Below are 17,265 nucleotides of genomic sequence, written 5' to 3'. Positions count from 1 at the left end.
AAGAACAGACGCTTGATGAATTGGAGTCTCCGTCTGCAGGCTTTTAATATCGAGATACGTCATATTAGTGGGAAGGACAATGTGTTAGCCGATGCGCTTTCACGGGGGTAATCTGGTTTGGTCTGGCCAATGTTTTTCTCTCTACGTTACAAATCTACGTTTGTAACGTCAACTGTTTGGTCTCCTGTGTCCTCTGTTAACTATGGTACGAACCGGTTGGGTCGTAAAAGTCCAACACATGCAAAAGAGTGAACTCTTCATTGAATCACCTTTCCTCCCATACTGTCATTTACTGTAGGTTCAGAGATGGGTTGAAAACGCTTGGAGTCCTGGAGCAGATCCAGAAGCATCCAGAATCGTTCAGTCCAGTGATGTGCTACAATCCAAAGCCGCTCACCGCTGACCAGGTTGATGGGCTGTTCCACATCCGGTGGTCAGAGGAGGGGAGCAACCAGAAAAGAGAGGAGAAAAGAGTAGTTGCTTTCTGGAGGGACTATTTACAAGATGTCGAAGGTGTGTGTGTGTGTGTGTGTGTGAGAGAGAGAGAGATAAGAGAGAAAAACTCAGGAAACTCATGTGCACTTGTTCTAAGAAAAGGGAAAAAATTTGCTGTTGCTTACATGAACACTGTTTTCAGGAACATCAATATTATTCCTGCTCTCTACTGCAGGTAGTGGTTCACCATTATCAGTGCCTAAATGTTCATCAATCTGAAACACACCACCTATAGCTGTGTTGTTGCTTCCAATATGACTGACAACACCTCTATGCCACAATTGCAATGGGGTTTGGCTTCCTTGGGTAGAGAGTCCATCGTTATTCCATTGGCTCCTGAATTCTCTGACTGCCCTTCGAACCCGAGGTAAATAAATGTAATGCAAACAAAATAAATAAATGAAGATCACAAAGAGAGTCAAGTATGCCTTAATTTTCCATAAACGTAAATAAGTCAGAGAAGTAGTATGACACGACTCGGTTTAGTTCTGCCCATACCCTCTCTATTCTTTGGTTGTGTACGCTGCGCCCCATGATCATGCTTCTTCTATTCAACCCTCTACTGTTCAGCATAAATCGGGCAACCTCTATATTTTCCCTTCCATGGTCGACCCTTCGCCGAATGGCTTGACTGCGTCTCAATGACCGTCCAACGGGATCAATCTCCTGCAGAATTTGACGGATCCTCCAGCGCTGGATACGGATTCCGCGAGCCCGTAGACTTCCAATAACGTATCTCTCACCAGCATTCGGGGTACTCGTGGAAATCTCCCTAATGGTTGATGTCAGTTCTTCATTGCTCAAGGACGTGTATTCCAAAGGTCCGACACCAAGACGTTGCCTATGTCTGAACACAGTCCGACGGCTAATTCCAAAAAAAGAAGCAATTCCCTGCCAGTTAAAACCGAGTCGCATGCACTGGTTAAATTGCTCAATTGTTAAATTATATCGTGGGCGACATGGAAGGCCATTTCTGGCTGTAGGTGGAACCGGAGGAAGGCAGAACTCTTCTTCTTGTTCTAAAGTTACCAAACCTATTCAAACAAAAACATATTGACTCCAAAAAAACAACTGTCTCTCCATCAGGTCCTTCCCTAGAGCGAACCATAGACAGCATAGAATTCAGGGTAATGATGTGGTCCTCAAGAAATCTCTCTTCTCCTGGGTCTTGCACATGTCGGTGGTCGACATGTGCAAATTAAGAAAACACGTGCAAATAGACAAAACACAAGCAAATTAAGAAAACATCTTCATGAATTTGACAACACATGCGCAGCATTCAGCAAACGCGCTGCAAATACACACAACACAACCAAATACATAAACGCGTTGCAAAAACAAAAGCATGCAAACCAAAAACGCTGCAAATACATAAACGCGTTGCAAAAACGAAAGCACGCAAACCAGAAACGCTGCATCCAGTTTTCACAACGGAAGTTGTCCAGGCCTCTAGGGGGAGCGCTAAATGGAACAGCTTGATTTTCGGCCCCACGGAGCGATAGAGAGAGAGAACATATGAGAAGTTTGTTTTGGAAATGGGACCAAAATCGAAGTTGCTCTTTTGAAAAACTGTAAAAGAGGAGGGCCACATGTAAAAATGAATACTTGATGTCGCCTCTTTACTTCGATGTTGGTCCAAACTTCTCATATGCTCTCTCTCTTTCGAGCGAGCGACGTGACGCGAGCGACGGGGCGCGAGCGACGGGACGGGAGCGACGGACGGGAGCGACGGGACTAAAAGCACTTTGATTGCCTTGTTTTCTGTTGGAATGTCCTAACTGGACGAGAGCGTCCGATGCTACGCGACAGTCGTACGCTCTCATCCAGTTAGTACACGGTGAAAGTAATAGCCTTTAGTTATGTCAGGGCGTCCGTCAAAAAGTTCTGTCAAAACGTTGCGCTGCGTCGCGCAGCATCGCGTCGCGCAGCATCGCGTCGCGCAGCATCGCGTCGCGCAGCATCGCGCAGCACAGCTTCCCTGTGTTTTGGGAGTCCGTTTACCCCTCTGCTTCAAGGTGTGTGCACAGTTCCAAGGCACACCAAACGGCAGATACACTGGACTAGCTACAGTGAGGGAAAAAAGTATTTGATCCCCTGCTGATTTTGTACGTTTGCCCACTTACAAAGAAATGATAAGTCTACAATTTTAATGGTAGGTTCATTTGAATAGTGAAAGACAGAATAACAACAAAAACATTCAGAAAAACGCATGTCAACAATTTCATTAAATGATTTGCATTTTAATGAGTGAAATAAGTATTTGACCCCTTTGTAAAACATGATTTAGTACTTGGTGGCAAAACCCTTGTTGGCAATCACAGAGGTCAGACGTTGTAGTTGGCCACCAGGTTTGCACACATCTCAGGAGGGATTTTGTCCCAATCCTCTTTGCAGATCTTCTCCAAGTCATTAAGGTTTCGAGGCTGAGGTTTGGCAACTTGAACCTTCAGCTCCCTCCACAGATTTTCAATGGGATTAAGGTCTGGAGACTGGCTAGGCCACTCCAGGACCTTAATGTGCTTCTTCTTGAGCCACTCCTTTGTTGCCTTTGGTCGTGTGTTTTGTGTCATTGTCATGCTGGAATACCCATCCACAACCTATTTTCAATGCCCTGGCTGAGGGAAGGAGGTTCTCACCCAAGATTTGATGGTACATGGCCCCGTCGATCGTCCCTTTGATGAGGTCAAGTTGTCCTGTCCCCTTAACAGAAAAACGCCCCAAAGCATGTTTCCACCTCCATGTTTGACGGTGGGGATGGTGTTCTTGGGGTCATAGGCAGCATTCCTCCTCCTCCAAGTTCGAGTTCAGTTGATGCCAAAGAGCATCAGCTTCAGACGGACCTGTACATGTGCTTTCTTGAGCAGGGGGACCTTGCAGGCGCTGCAGAATTTCAGTCCTTCATGGCGTAGTGTGTTACCAATTGTTTTCTTGGTGACCATGGTCCCAGCTGCCTTGAGATCATTGACAAGATCCAAGTGTAGTTCTGGGCTGATTCCTCACCGTTCTCATGATCATTGCAACTCCACAAGGTGAGATCTTGCACGGAGCCCCAGATTGAGGGAGATTATTATTATTATTGAGGGTTATTTTGTGTTTCTTCCATTTGTGAAGAATCGCACCAACTGTTGTCACCTTCTCACCAAGCTGCTTGGCGATGGTCTTGTAACCCATTCCAGCCTTGTGTAAGTCTACAATCTTGTCCCTGACATCTTTGGACAGCTTTTTGGTCTTGGCCATGATGGAGAGTTTGGAATCTGATTGATCGATTGCTTCTGTGGACTGGTGTCTTTTATACAGGTAACGAGCTGAGATTAGGAGCACACTCTTAAAGGGAGTGCTCCTAATCTCAGTTTGTTACCTGTATAAAAGACACCTGGGAGACAAAAATCTTTCTGATTGAGAGGGGATCAAATACTTCATAAATCAACTTATAAAAATGTTTTAATGCATGTTTGTAGATTTTGTTGTTGTTATTCTGTCTCTCACAGTTCAAATAAACCTACCAATACAATTATAGACTGATCATTTCTTTGTAAGTGGGAAAACATACAAAATCAGCAAGAGATCAAATACTTTTTTCCTTCACTGTACCTTTACCAGGTTCTTGGCTCCCCACTATTGTGGATGACAAGACAGCAAGTTCAGGCCACAATGCCTGATAAGTTCAAGCTCTACTACAGTATTTGTGGCAGATCATGAGATGTGTAAAAAGTGAACTCTGTAACGGAAGTAGAGCTAGACCTAGGCATAACCTGCTTTGAATTAGAACAGTTTTTCTTTACAATTTCTTTATTAACTCAAATGCAAAATCATTACCATACATAACAAAAACCAGACCAACCATAACAGACAACACAATAGATACAAACGAGTCAGAACGGACATTGACGTCATATGAAAAAGGGTGATTGGACACACTTGGCCTATTTAGCCGGCAGTTTAGAGAAGCTTGGTTCGGTGGCAAAATGGCAGAGTTTGTAGAACTGAGGAACAATATTTTGCAACTTGCAGATGACATTGATGGTGGTTATGTGTCTAATGAACAAATTGTAATAGCTGTGGAAGAAAATCTGTGGAGTGTGAGCGAAATTTCTGCGCTAACGGATACTGATGTAGACGAGGTTGTGTGGAATAACTTTCAAACGATTCTTCATTGCGTTCGTCAAGAAATTAAGGGAAGACATGGAAATGTTGGCCGCCCTTCTATTGATATTCCCATTGAAGCTTTGGAGGCAATAAGTGGAGTGAAAGCAGCTGATTTGGCTTGTCTGCTTGGTGTGTCAACACAAACGGAGAAGAATGGAGCATGGTCCAAGGTAAGATGAATGTTAACTCTACTGTAGTAACGTTCAACCTCCCTATAGGCTACAGAGTAGCCTACCTAAGTAGCCTATTTCTGTTAAGATACAACTGAAGATCTACTTTCGAAGGAAATGCTTTTGATGCGCCAAAGTCCTTATGTCTGTAAAGGATCTGGACTGTACATTGTTTGGGTTAGGATATTATTTAAGGTTAGGATTTGTAGATACTATAAAGTTAGCTGACGTGACCGTTAATCTGTTGTTAACGCGTAGAGCATTTAAGTCTGACTTAAGGTGATCTTTTTGGAGTGTAGTGTGTAGTCTTAGACCCTGTTACTGCAGACTCCTTTAGATTTTAATTCCAAGAGTAGGGTTGAAGGGTAGATTGAGTGGGGTTATGATTATTTCGTCTGCTATCTCCAGAATCTTCAGATCTATCCAGATCTTTACTCTGTGATGACTGATGTACAGTTGGACCAACTTGTCCTGTAGATTCACAGAAACCATCCCAATGCAGGGTACAAGATGATCCTGTGTCATTTGAAGACCAGAGCAGTTTTAGTGCAAAGTAAGTTATCATTCCTATATAAACCGGATGAGTTGACGAAAAATGTGATGCTATTTTAATGGAGTAAAGGTTTTTTTTATTTTCGAGGCAAAATGTTTTCCAAGTGACCCCAAACTTTTGAACAGCCCCATGTTTCACGAGCTCTAAAAAGATCAACAATTTCCCATAGAGAAATGTGTGTTCAAAGTAATGCGTAATCCAAATGATGTATGACTTGAACTGTTACAGGTTTTTTTTGTGTCTGTGTAATGATATTTATTTAAATTGTATTAAGCACACCGTGTCTAATAATCTTTGCGAAGAGTGGATCCAGAGGGAACCCTAGCATGCAGACTATCACTACAAACAGTCAGGCAGAGGAGGTACAATGTTCCAGCCCCCAACAGTCTTTGGCACATAGATGGAAATCAAAAATTTAACAGGTACAGTATGTTATGGCTACACCAGTAGCCTTCTAAAAATTGAGATCCGTTCCAAACGAACCCGACGACAAACGGTCCAAAAAAGTACAGTGTAAAGTGTTTTCTAAACGGATCCATCCAAAATACCCATTCAGTAGGAATAGAAGCTTAAAATTGTGCCTAAACGCCTAGAATATGACAATGAATAGTGGAGCAAATTAGTCTGGTTACTGTGTTAACTGTTATTTAAAAAACTTTTTTATTTTTTACTTTTTTTAAAAACTTATTTTTAAGGCCTAGTATAGGCTATTTATTACATTGCATGCAAAAGTGTGTCCAATTTAGCCTACTGGTTAGCGATAGGGGTGTTAATTGCCATAACAATACCAATCTTTCACATGCAGTTGTCATGACCTCAGTAATATAATTGAATGTAAACATATTTAAGAATTAATAAATGGATACAATCGGACAGTGCGAATTATACAATGACAATTGGGGGGGTCAACTTCTTCTCCAGGACATAAAGTAATATTTACGATTACATGTAATCACGATATATTAATGTATCGAACCCCCCCCTCCCCGACCTGTTGTTTTTACCTCTTTTGGGGGAGTCCAAGTCTTAATTAGAGGGGTCAAACCCCCCCGTAATTCACACACTGCAATCGGCAGTGTTGTGCATGTGTTCATTGAACACGTACATTTTTATGAGAACGATGAACTGAACGCAACTTAATGACAAATAATGAATTTGAACGGTGAACACGTTCATATTATCTGAGGTCTAGCTAAAACGTTACGGAATGTTTTCCTTCTCCAGAGGAGAGACACTGTCTAAATTGAATGCTGGCACCATGTCGTTGCTCAGTGCCCGTAAAATGTTCGCTATGTAGCCTAACCTAAACCAACTAACTCGACTTTGTGTGATGGTGTAGTCAAGTGTGTGAAATTCCATCAGCCCACGTGGGTAGTCGGGTCGGAGCAGTACATATGGTACATCATTATTTTATTATTTTAATATTTAGCATTGGTTAATTTATAAAAAGTTTATTAACGTACAATTTTATGTTTTAATGTAGACGTTTTAAATTACATTTATTTTATGTAACATTTGAGGCTAAGACCCTCCCCCATTTACATTTAGTCATTTAGCAGACGCTCTTATCCAGAGCGACTTACAGTAAGTACAGGGACATTCCCCCCGAGGCAAGTAGGGTGAAGTGCCTTGCCCAAGGACACAACATCATTTGGCGCGGCTGGGAATCGAACTGGCAACCTTCAGATTACTAGCCTGACTCCCTCACCGCTCAGCCATCTGACTCCCTGTGTCCCCCCATGTGTCTGCAAGCGCGCACGTTCATTATGATGGGAAGTTTCGGATCCTTTTACGGACTCGGTTCTTTGAATCTCGTTCAGTCGTTCATTTCAACGGGGGGGGGGGGGGGGGGGGTTGCTCAACATTTTATAGCCAATTCCCTGGCAAACACGTATATCATATTCTCATGTAGGTTAGTGCATGTAAACCAGCAGATACTATTTTAAAATAAATTCCTGCATTAAAATAATGTATCATGACAGTTTGTATGATTTGAAATGTCATTTATTATCACACTAACATTTACCAATTATCACAGCAAACAATTACGCTGCACTGAACTGTAAGTAAAGTACAAAAAAAGTTAAAATAACGAAACATGTAATTATTACTTGTGAACGAATATCATTCACGTCTTACTAAACCTAGTCACGCGAAAGTGAACGAGGTAAACAAATCAATTTCTGTTTCCTCTTCTGAGCCTATGCAGGTCACGTGAAAAAGGATCCAAAGACTCGTACCCGGCAGATGTACGAATCGTTCACCTCCCGACCGTGTCTTCGGATCAACGTTTCGTTCCTCTGCCAACCGAGTCCTCAGATCAATGTTTCATTCCTCTGCCAACTGAGTCCTCGGATCAATAGGTGCGTTCGACATGGACTGACTTCATGCAGCGCTGCAGCCGGCTGACTTGAAACAGTGAATTCTGGTTAGACTTTTTGTCCGACTTGAGACGGCGCCGAGGCTAGGTCACTGTGACGTAGCCATCAAAGTACCGTGAGATCGATTCGAGAACTGCCGTCTGTGTAGCCGAGCGCATTTTCTCAAGAGCAACTGCACGGGTTCTAATGACAACACAGCTATTTCATGATTGGCCAGACTCACACACTACAACTTTGACGCGTGTTTTGTAATTATTCTGACACCTTCAGTTTCGCCCGACCAAACTGTTTTAATTGAATTAAAAATGTGTTGAAGAAAGGGTTTTAGTCCGCCTCTTCAATAACGGAAAGACTAAGTTTAATTATAAAGTAAGCAAACAGCGCTTGATCGGCCATGACTGACGTCAACGCAGCAAACCACGAGAAGCTGGAATGTCCGACTTCACAGAGCCATTTTTAACTCCTCCCCGACTGCAAGCGGCTACTCTCGCCGGTCGTTTCATGCAGCCGCAGTCCATGTCGAACGCACCTACTATTTTGTATTATTAAGAGGCCCCTGATTGGTCGAGGCCCTGGGTTTAAGCCCAGGTAAGCCCGTGCATTAAGGTGCCACTGCTTACAAGTTTTGGAAAGGGTATCTCCCTTACGTTCCACCTTCTTCCGCGAGCTCTTGACTGTAAAGAGAACTGTCATTTTGATCAGATAGTGCGGCATGCAATACACAACCGAACTTCACAGGGATCTTCTCATAGAAAAACATCAGCCATGCCCGTCGAGTGTCTGGTTACTTGGGAAGATTATGAAAAGTGTCAGAATTCGCAGTACAGCCTAGAACGCTGCATTTACGATGGTCCATTTTCAATATACTTTTAAAACTTTCTAACTTTCTCCTTTGTTGTTCGCGTGGAAGTACACAGAGCAGCGCGCAGCTAAACTAGTGTCTGAGACCCTGGGCCAAAACACCAGAGGGCTGGTCTGTATGTAAATGTTGGGGCGTGACAAAGGTGATGCTATATTTGTGACGTCACAAATACAGCTTTTTCAAAACCAATAATTTTACAGCTGCAGTTTCAAGTTGTGAGATTTAGATAGGAAAGAGGTGTCAATGGACTTTGAGGTTCACTGTATGTCCATTTTACCCACCGAACTCTCGTTATTCAACTATGACAAGGTAAAATCGGTTTTGCAATCAATGACCCCTTTAATAATCAAGTTTGTAGTCAATGCTGTAGGTTACTCACAGTAAACCACCTGTATACTTTAGGGCATACTTAGTAATATCTTCTATTAGCAGTTACCTACATCTTTAACACCTCCCTTGAGACATGCCATGTGCCAGCCTGTCTCAAGTCCTCCACCATCATCCCTGTGCCCAAAAAGCCAAGGCCAACAGGACATAATGACTACAGACCCGTCGCCCTGACCTCTGTGGTAATGAAGTCTTTCGAGCGCCTGGTGCTGGCACACCTTAAATCCATCACTGACCCTCTACTGGACCCCCTGCAGTTTGCCTACAGAGCCAACAGGTCTGTGGACGATGCAGTTAACATGGCCCTCCACTTCACCCTACAGCACCTGGACTCCCCAGCATCCTATGCCAGGATCCTGTTTGTGGACTTCAGCTCTGCCTTCAATACCATCATCCCCGCCCTGCTTCAGGACAAGCTCTCCCAGCTGAACGTGCCTGATTCCACCTGCAGGTGGATCACAGACTTCCTGTCTGACATGAAGCAGTGCGTTAAGCTGGGAACACAAGTCTCTGACTCCCGGTCCATCAGCACCGGATCACCTCAGGGCTGCGTCCTTTCTCCTCTGCTCTTCTCCCTGTACACCAACAGCTGCACCTCCAGTCATCCGTCCGTCAAACTCCTGAAGTTTGCGGACGACACCACCCTTATTGGGCTCATCTCTGGTGGAGACGAGTCTGATTATAGGTGGGAAGCGGCCAACCTGGTGACCTGGTGCAGCCAGAACAACTTAGAGCTCAATGCTCTTAAGACAGTGGAGATGGTTGTGGACTTCAGGAAGAACACAGCCCCACTCACCCCCATCACCCTGTGTGACTCTCTCACTCAGTCAACACTGTGAAGTCCTTCTGCTTCCTGGGCACTATCCTCTCCCAGGACCTCAAGTGGGAACTGAACATCAGCTCCCTCATCAAGAAAGCACAACAGAGGATGTACTTCCTTCGGCAGATGAAGAAGTTCAACCTGCCAAAGACAATGATGGTGCACTTCTACTCAGCCATCATTGAGTCCATCCTCACCTCCTCCATCACCGTCTGGTATGCTGCTGCCACTGCCAAGGACAAGAGCAGGCTGCAGCGTATCATCCTCACTGCTGAGAAGGTCATTGGCTGCAATCTGCCTACCCTCGAGGACCTGCACACCTCGAGGACCCTGAGGCGAGCGAGGAAGATTGTGGCCGACTCCTCCCACCCTGGTCACTCCCTGTTTCAGTCACTCCCCTCCGGCAGAAGGCTGCGGTCCATCAGGACCAATACCTCACGCCACAAAAACAGTTTCGTCCCTTCCGCTGTTGGCCTCTTCAACAAGGCCAAGGGACCACACTGACTCTAATGACTTCCTGCTTAAAACACACTGCATTTTGAACTGCATTACAAAATTGTATCTTGTACATTTGTATTTTTTGTAATATTTGTATTTTTGTATTTTTATATTGTAATTTACGGCAACTTATATTTTATTTTATTGTATATTTAATTCGATTCTAATCCCACTTAGTACTGCTAGTTTATGTACCCTTAGTATAGATAGTCCACATATTTAGGTCCCTATATGTTTATTGTATGCACCTTCCTGCCAAAGCAAATTCCTTGTCTGTGCAAACTTTCATGGCGAATAAATCCCATTCTGATTCTGATTTAGGAGAAGATGAGATGCAGTATGATAAAGTACTATTCTTGTTTCAGCCCCATTTGACAACAGATTAGACAAAAACAGTTGCAGACAGGTCCTCATTAGCAGGGTCGGTCTTTCCTACAGGCGGTATAGGCGGTCGCCTATACCGCGGTCGCCCTAAGATGTATTGTCTGTCAGTGCTCTTCTGACCAAGACAGCTGTTAGCTGTTCTCTTATTTGGGAATATCCTGGATCTGAACAGATATATTTGACCCTTTCAGTCTAGCTGTGCAACAATCAATGCTGATATAAAGTCTCTGCTCAGGGTCGCCCAGAACCACATAGCCACACTTCGGATCAAATGTATTCATATCTCCAGTATGAAAGCTGTACTCCAATTTAAGACTATCTTCATACCCTTCATGTGCCAGGTTGCTTTGCGTTGTCTTGTCCCAAGAATTTCAGTGCCCAGTCTGACATTGTGTTGTTCTGTGCATCAGATAATAAAAGACTTGAAACTTGAAACCGTGTCGTCATTTAATGTAACTACAAGCAAACAAGTAATTTGTTCTGCATCTGTATTAAATATTTCACTACTGTAGCCTACAGTTAACGACAGTAAAAATTGTATTGAATCATTAATAACAGACAACACGACCATGATTGAAATAGAAAACAGATTTAATATCACCGTATGTAACCTATAGTCCTATGCATAGGGCAAACCTGCCATATTTACAAATGAATGAATGAATAAATAAATGTCCACATCCATGCATTTAGACAAAAATAAACGAATATATGTATTAATTAATGCACAATTGTCAATCAATAGTTACATATATTTTACATTTATGTATGTATTTATTTTTGTATTCATTTATTGATTTATTTATTTATTCATGTATTTATTCATTCATTTATTTATTCATTCATTTATTCATTCATTGTTCCCAATATGATAATGAGAGGAGGCCAGTAGGCGTGGAAACTGACGTTCAGACATTGCAATCAATCCAGAGCCATAGATTCAATCTAGCTAACGCCTGGGACACACTGGCTGCGAAGCGCCCTGAAGCGCCACAATCTGCTACGAATGACGCGATGCTGTTCACACTAGACGCGCATTTCTCCACGCTGGTCACCAAGCCTTTCACCTTCTCTGAGCTTTCCTTTTATACATGTAAAGCTGACATGGTACATTGATCGGATATCGTTTTTATCGGGGTAAACACATGGTTGGCCGGTCAGCGTAGTGAAGTTGGGTGTTAAGTGATAGCCCACAACTAACGTAGTCAAATCTTTATAACATGTTTGTTTATCCAAATATAGTTAAATCTTTGTTTTCAACGAGGTCGGCCAGCCGGGCCATGTAGGCTATTTTGTCCATAAAAGCGATATCCGATCAATTCTCAAAATGTAAACATTTTAAAATAAAAAATCTTGATTGTTGATTGTCAAACCAACAAAAGCCAAACGTTGCCACGTTATGTTGGGAATGGGATGCTGTTGCGACTGTTGTTGGAGCAACAAGTTGCCTAATTAGCCTGTAGCCTATGCCATGTTTATGTACCATGTCAGCTTTACATGTATAAAAGGAAAGCTCAGAGAAGGTGAAAGGCTTGGTGACCGGCGTGGAGAAATGCGCGTCTAGTGCGAACAGCATCGTCATTCGTAGCAGATTGTGGCGCTTCGCAGCCAGTGTGTCCCAGCTTGCTAGATTGAATCTATGGCTCTGGATTGATTGCAATGTCTAAACGTCAGTTTCCACGCCTACTATACTGGCCTCCTCTCATTATCATATTGGGAACAACGAATGAATGAATGAATAAATGAATAAATCAATCAATAAATCAATAAATGAATAAATAAATGAATACAAAAATAAATACATACATAAAAGTAAAATATATGTAACTATTGATTGACAATTGTGCATTAATTAATACATATATTCGTTTATTTCTGTCTAAATGCATGGATGTGGACATTTATTTATTCATTCATTCATTTGTAAATATGGCAGGTTTGGTCCTCCATACACATCAATCGCAGTCACGCCTTTAAGAAAGAGGTTTGTTCTCGTCCTACGCTGCGTGTGTTTTACTGGCGCTTTGGAGTCTCCTCAGCCTCGTGTCTTTATACAAATATACATGTACAAATCAATGTATTAAGGAAATCCCGTTTTCATGCCAATCCGTGGTGTCAATTTATATCAAAAGTAATACCTTATTTTGGCAATACATTTTCCCACTTCTTATGTTAAAAACCAAACTGATTATTTGGGGGGATTGGAACGGAACTGAGCGATTCGTGCATCACGACGTAATTTCCCCTCTCGACAGGGTTGTGACTAAAATGATTGATGAGCTGTTCTCCAATGAACAGAGACTTGACAGAGCCGTTCTGTGTTTCGATTGGTGGATGTTTTCCTACATATTCTGTTCCGTTCAGTTTCGAAGTCTCTTTCTTTCACGCGACCTTACAGTGAGGTAAGATATATCTCCACTGCGGGATCTTTTCTTTACGCTGTTTATTTAAACCAGGTTCACTGCTAATACGTTGCATACCTACCTCAAGATTTTAAGTGTAATGTGACTTCAGCTACATTGACTTAAGTTAGCCGAATATGTCTAAATTATCGTTGAGGCCTGTTAGCCATTTGGCTAGCCGTGGCTGCGCACCGCGTGTTTTTTTGGGGAGCTACATTACATTGTCATTTATGTAGAGCTAGTAATAACAGCAAAGAAACGACCATGGAAACGGTACCAAGCTCATTAGACAACACGTATAGCGTGCTGGTGGAAGTATTCAAAATTGAACTTGTTAACCGTATTGCGATTAACGTCGTTAAATGTAGATTCGGTGAGTTGGCTAGCTAGGTGTTGGGTCAGGATACCATGGCTAGCAAGTTAATGTCAATGCAATTAAGGTGGCGGAAATGTGCAAGTGTATACCGATATTATACCTCCGCTAGTTATACCTTTTTCATTTTAGAAACTACCACCTTGTCTTTAAACCGGCTGTTAAGCGATCCTTGGAAGCACTGCAAAGATGCCCAGGGAAGACAGGGCCACGTGGAAGTCCAACTATTTTTTGAAAATTATTGTAAGTATGGCTTAGTTTTAAAATCGCATTCTTAACTTAAGCAAAGTAGCCAGTGTAGACAGTGGTAATTTGCTTTAAAATCAACTTGGGAGTTATTCATTTCAGCAAAAACATGTCTTTTTAAATTCTGAATAGTAACTCATGTATTTACCTGTTTGACTGCAGCAATTGTTGGATGACTATCCAAAATGCTTCATTGTGGGTGCAGACAATGTGGGCTCCAAGCAGATGCAGACCATCCGTCTGTCTCTGCGTGGGAAGGCTGTGGTTCTCATGGGTAAAAATACCATGATGCGTAAAGCCATCCGTGGCCACCTGGAAAACAACCCAGCCCTTGAGAAGTAAGTTCTGATCTGGTTTATAAACTGCTGACCTGTTTAAGGTCATGCAATTTCAAACTAACTGGCCTTGGAAAAAGGGAACGAAATGTAGGTTTTCTCCCATGAACTGCAATGCACTGGTGTATGCCGCAGGACATAGAATATGGGTGACTACACAACACCATTGGTGTCAATGTTAAAATCTAGCTTCGTCTTGTGGTCTGCTCCTATAGTCTGTTTCAAAGATGAGAACGTTGTCAAAGTAAGAGTGGTTAGAGTATGGTCTGATGGTTCATTGTGGGAGAATGTTGCAGGATAAGTTACAGAGCAGCTTGTGTAGTGCTGTACTGTCGTTCCCCCTGCACACAGTAACCTGTTACCTACTATCCCTGTCTGTCTGCATCCCACGACTGGCAGGGACGCTGGTCTCAGACACTTGTTAGTTTCAAAGTAATTTGTTGTATGGTTTTGCATAAAGGCTGAGCATGTCCATCTCCATAGGTTGCTGCCGCACATTAAGGGTAATGTGGGCTTTGTCTTCACTAAGGAGGACCTGGCTGAGATCAGGGACCTGCTGCTGGCCAACAAGGTGAGTTCATAGTCTTTATGGGGACATGCCTTTTGAATCCATAGAAGAATCAATCTGGCTAACTTCAGAACGCTAAATTAAAATCTCGCCATTTACTGAACTAGTTGGGCATCGCAGGATAAGTTACAGAGCAGCTTGTGTAGTGCTGTACTGTCGTTCCCCCTGCACACAGTAACCTGTTACCCGCTATCCCTGTCTGTCTGCATCCCATGACTGGCAGGGACACTGGTTTCAGACACTTGCAGCCCATCTGTTCTATTGAATTACATGATTGTTAACAAGAGCTAGAAACCCTTTAGTCTAACTTAACTCTGCCTTCAGGTGCCAGCTGCAGCCCGTGCTGGTGCCGTAGCCCCCTGTGAGGTCACCGTGCCAGCTCAAAACACAGGTCTGGGCCCTGAGAAGACTTCCTTCTTTCAGGCTTTAGGCATCACCACAAAGATCTCCAGAGGAACTATTGAAATCCTGGTAAGTTGCTAAAGCAGTGTCACCTTTTTTTATACTGAAATTGCCATTTCAACACATGCATGGTCACAAAATGTAAGAAATAAGCAAAATATTGCGTAGGCAGTCAACTACCAGTTATAGCTATTTGACTTGACTAAATGGGTTTAAGCGTCATGTACGGCAACTCCATTCAGACTGAGCTGTTTGCCTCAAGTCTGAACAAAATAACTGGGTAGTGACTATTTTAGAATCAACTTTGTACCAAATAGCAAATGCACTGGTATGAGTTATGGCAGTTGCTGGTTCTAGGAGCAAAACCTGTGATTGGAAATGGTCATGTTATGAGAAGACCACCTATAATGTTGTTCAAAGGTTATAATTAAGGCTGAAAAGCCAGCAGTGTTGATGTATGATGTGACGCTAAATGAATGACATGAAATTTCTCTTTCTGGCACCCAGAGCGATGTGCAGCTCATCAAGCCTGGCGACAAAGTGGGCGCCAGCGAGGCAACCCTTCTCAACATGCTGAACATCTCCCCCTTCTCGTACGGACTGGGCATCCAGCAGGTGTATGACAATGGCAGTGTGTACAGCCCTGAGGTGCTTGACATCACAGAAGCTGCACTCCAAGCCAGGTTCCTGGAGGTGAGCTTCCCTCCCTGTGCTCAGACCCTGACAAGGGGTCACTAGTAAATATTAATCACTCCCTAAACTGAGTCAAAATTATAATTCTTTCATTGAATACCTACATACGTTGCAGGATAAGTTACAGAGCAGCTTGTGTAGTGCTGTACTGTCGTTCCCCCTGCACACAGTAACCTGTTACCCGCTATCCCTGTCTGTCTGCATCCCATGACTGGCAGGGACACTGGTCTCAGACAAGTACACTTCATGCCTCATTCACAGGCAGTGAATTTTTTTAACGTTGCCCGATGTGTGCCGTTTGTGGACTCAATTGTCATGGGGAGGTAGTGAAACCTCTACTGAAACTATATCCTCAGGCTAATGTGACATTTGACCTGTTTAGGGTGTGAGGAACATTGCTAGTGTGTGTCTGGAGATTGGCTACCCCACCCTGGCTTCCATCCCCCACTCCATTATCAATGGCTACAAGAGAGTTCTGGCTGTTGCTGTGGAAACGGACTACTCCTTCCCTCTGGCAGACAAGGTATAACTCGTATGGTGGAGTCAGTTTGGTAGCAAAAAAGGCTGTGCTTGGTCAAATCCTGTGTTCCCTAAAAAGCTCATGGGTTCTTGAGATGATGACCATCTCTCTCCCTGCAGGTGAAGGCCTTCCTGGCTGACCCTTCTGCCTTCGCTGTGGCAGCCCCGGTGGCTGCGGCCGAGGTGGCCGCTGCTCCAGCTGCTGCCAAGGAAGAAGTAAAGGAGGAGTCTGAGGAGTCTGATGACGACATGGGCTTTGGGCTGTTTGACTAGATTGCATTTTTGCAGAGTTGAAAATAAACAATTCAATAGAGTTGTCTTTTGGTTTTTGTCTGGTTGTAAGGCAGAATTTAAAAAAAAATGGATGACTGCAAATCCTGGGAAGTTGTAACATAAACAAAAGAATACTTTACCCACAACTAGCCTACAGGTTATGTCTGGATAATGGTCTGAGTGGGCTTGCCATCAATGTAGACCTGTGTCCAAAGACACTGTCAGGGAAGGGGAAACTACTCTCAATCTCAAGCAAATCTTGGTAACTGCCTATTTAGCCTGCAATTACATACCGGGTAAGTGTCGGATCATGTCAGTTTGCGGGTTAAGCTGTGGTAATGGATCAGTGGGAGAATTTGTTAATGCCACTTTTACTTTCTGCAGCCCATGAAATGGTGTTGATCTGTGGACCAGAAGAATTCAGTACTGACTTAGACATGTAATGTCTGGTACCGGTGGTAGTGGTACAGAAATGGATACTACTACCTGTAGTATACATTAAATATTCCACTGAGGTTAAATAAATTACTAATTATAATTGGATTGAATTGACTCAGATACTCAACCATTTCACTGAATTGTATTGAGCAAAAATGTCAAATCTAATTTGGTGTATGGTGCAGTGGATTATCCAATTATTACAAGACGGACTAATCACATTACTGTAACTTTTTAGTGGTTCAAGTGGGGTACCACTTGAACCACAATGTCCTGCGTATTCAATTCGTAGTGGGTAACTAAACTGAGGAGATCTGAAA

General features: G+C 43.1%; 1 protein-coding gene across 1 annotated transcript; it reads left to right on the top strand.

The window, feature by feature from the left end:
- The first annotated feature begins 12,946 nt into the window (after positions 1-12,946).
- Positions 12,947-16,547, top strand: rplp0 (ribosomal protein, large, P0). Its single transcript, XM_062452238.1, has 8 exons — positions 12,947-13,098; positions 13,604-13,714; positions 13,880-14,055; positions 14,536-14,623; positions 14,945-15,091; positions 15,530-15,715; positions 16,098-16,238; positions 16,355-16,547. Exons 2-8 carry the CDS (start codon positions 13,661-13,663, stop codon positions 16,505-16,507), a joined length of 945 nt encoding a protein of 314 aa, XP_062308222.1. The 5' UTR covers positions 12,947-13,098; positions 13,604-13,660; the 3' UTR covers positions 16,508-16,547.
- Positions 16,548-17,265: the final 718 nt, after the last annotated feature.

Source organism: Osmerus eperlanus, chromosome 1 (assembly GCF_963692335.1).
Source record: "Osmerus eperlanus chromosome 1, fOsmEpe2.1, whole genome shotgun sequence".
In the NCBI taxonomy this organism is placed as follows: domain Eukaryota; kingdom Metazoa; phylum Chordata; class Actinopteri; order Osmeriformes; family Osmeridae; genus Osmerus; species Osmerus eperlanus.
Note: the sequence above shows the minus strand (reverse complement) of the source record. Positions and strands in the feature narration are given on the sequence as shown.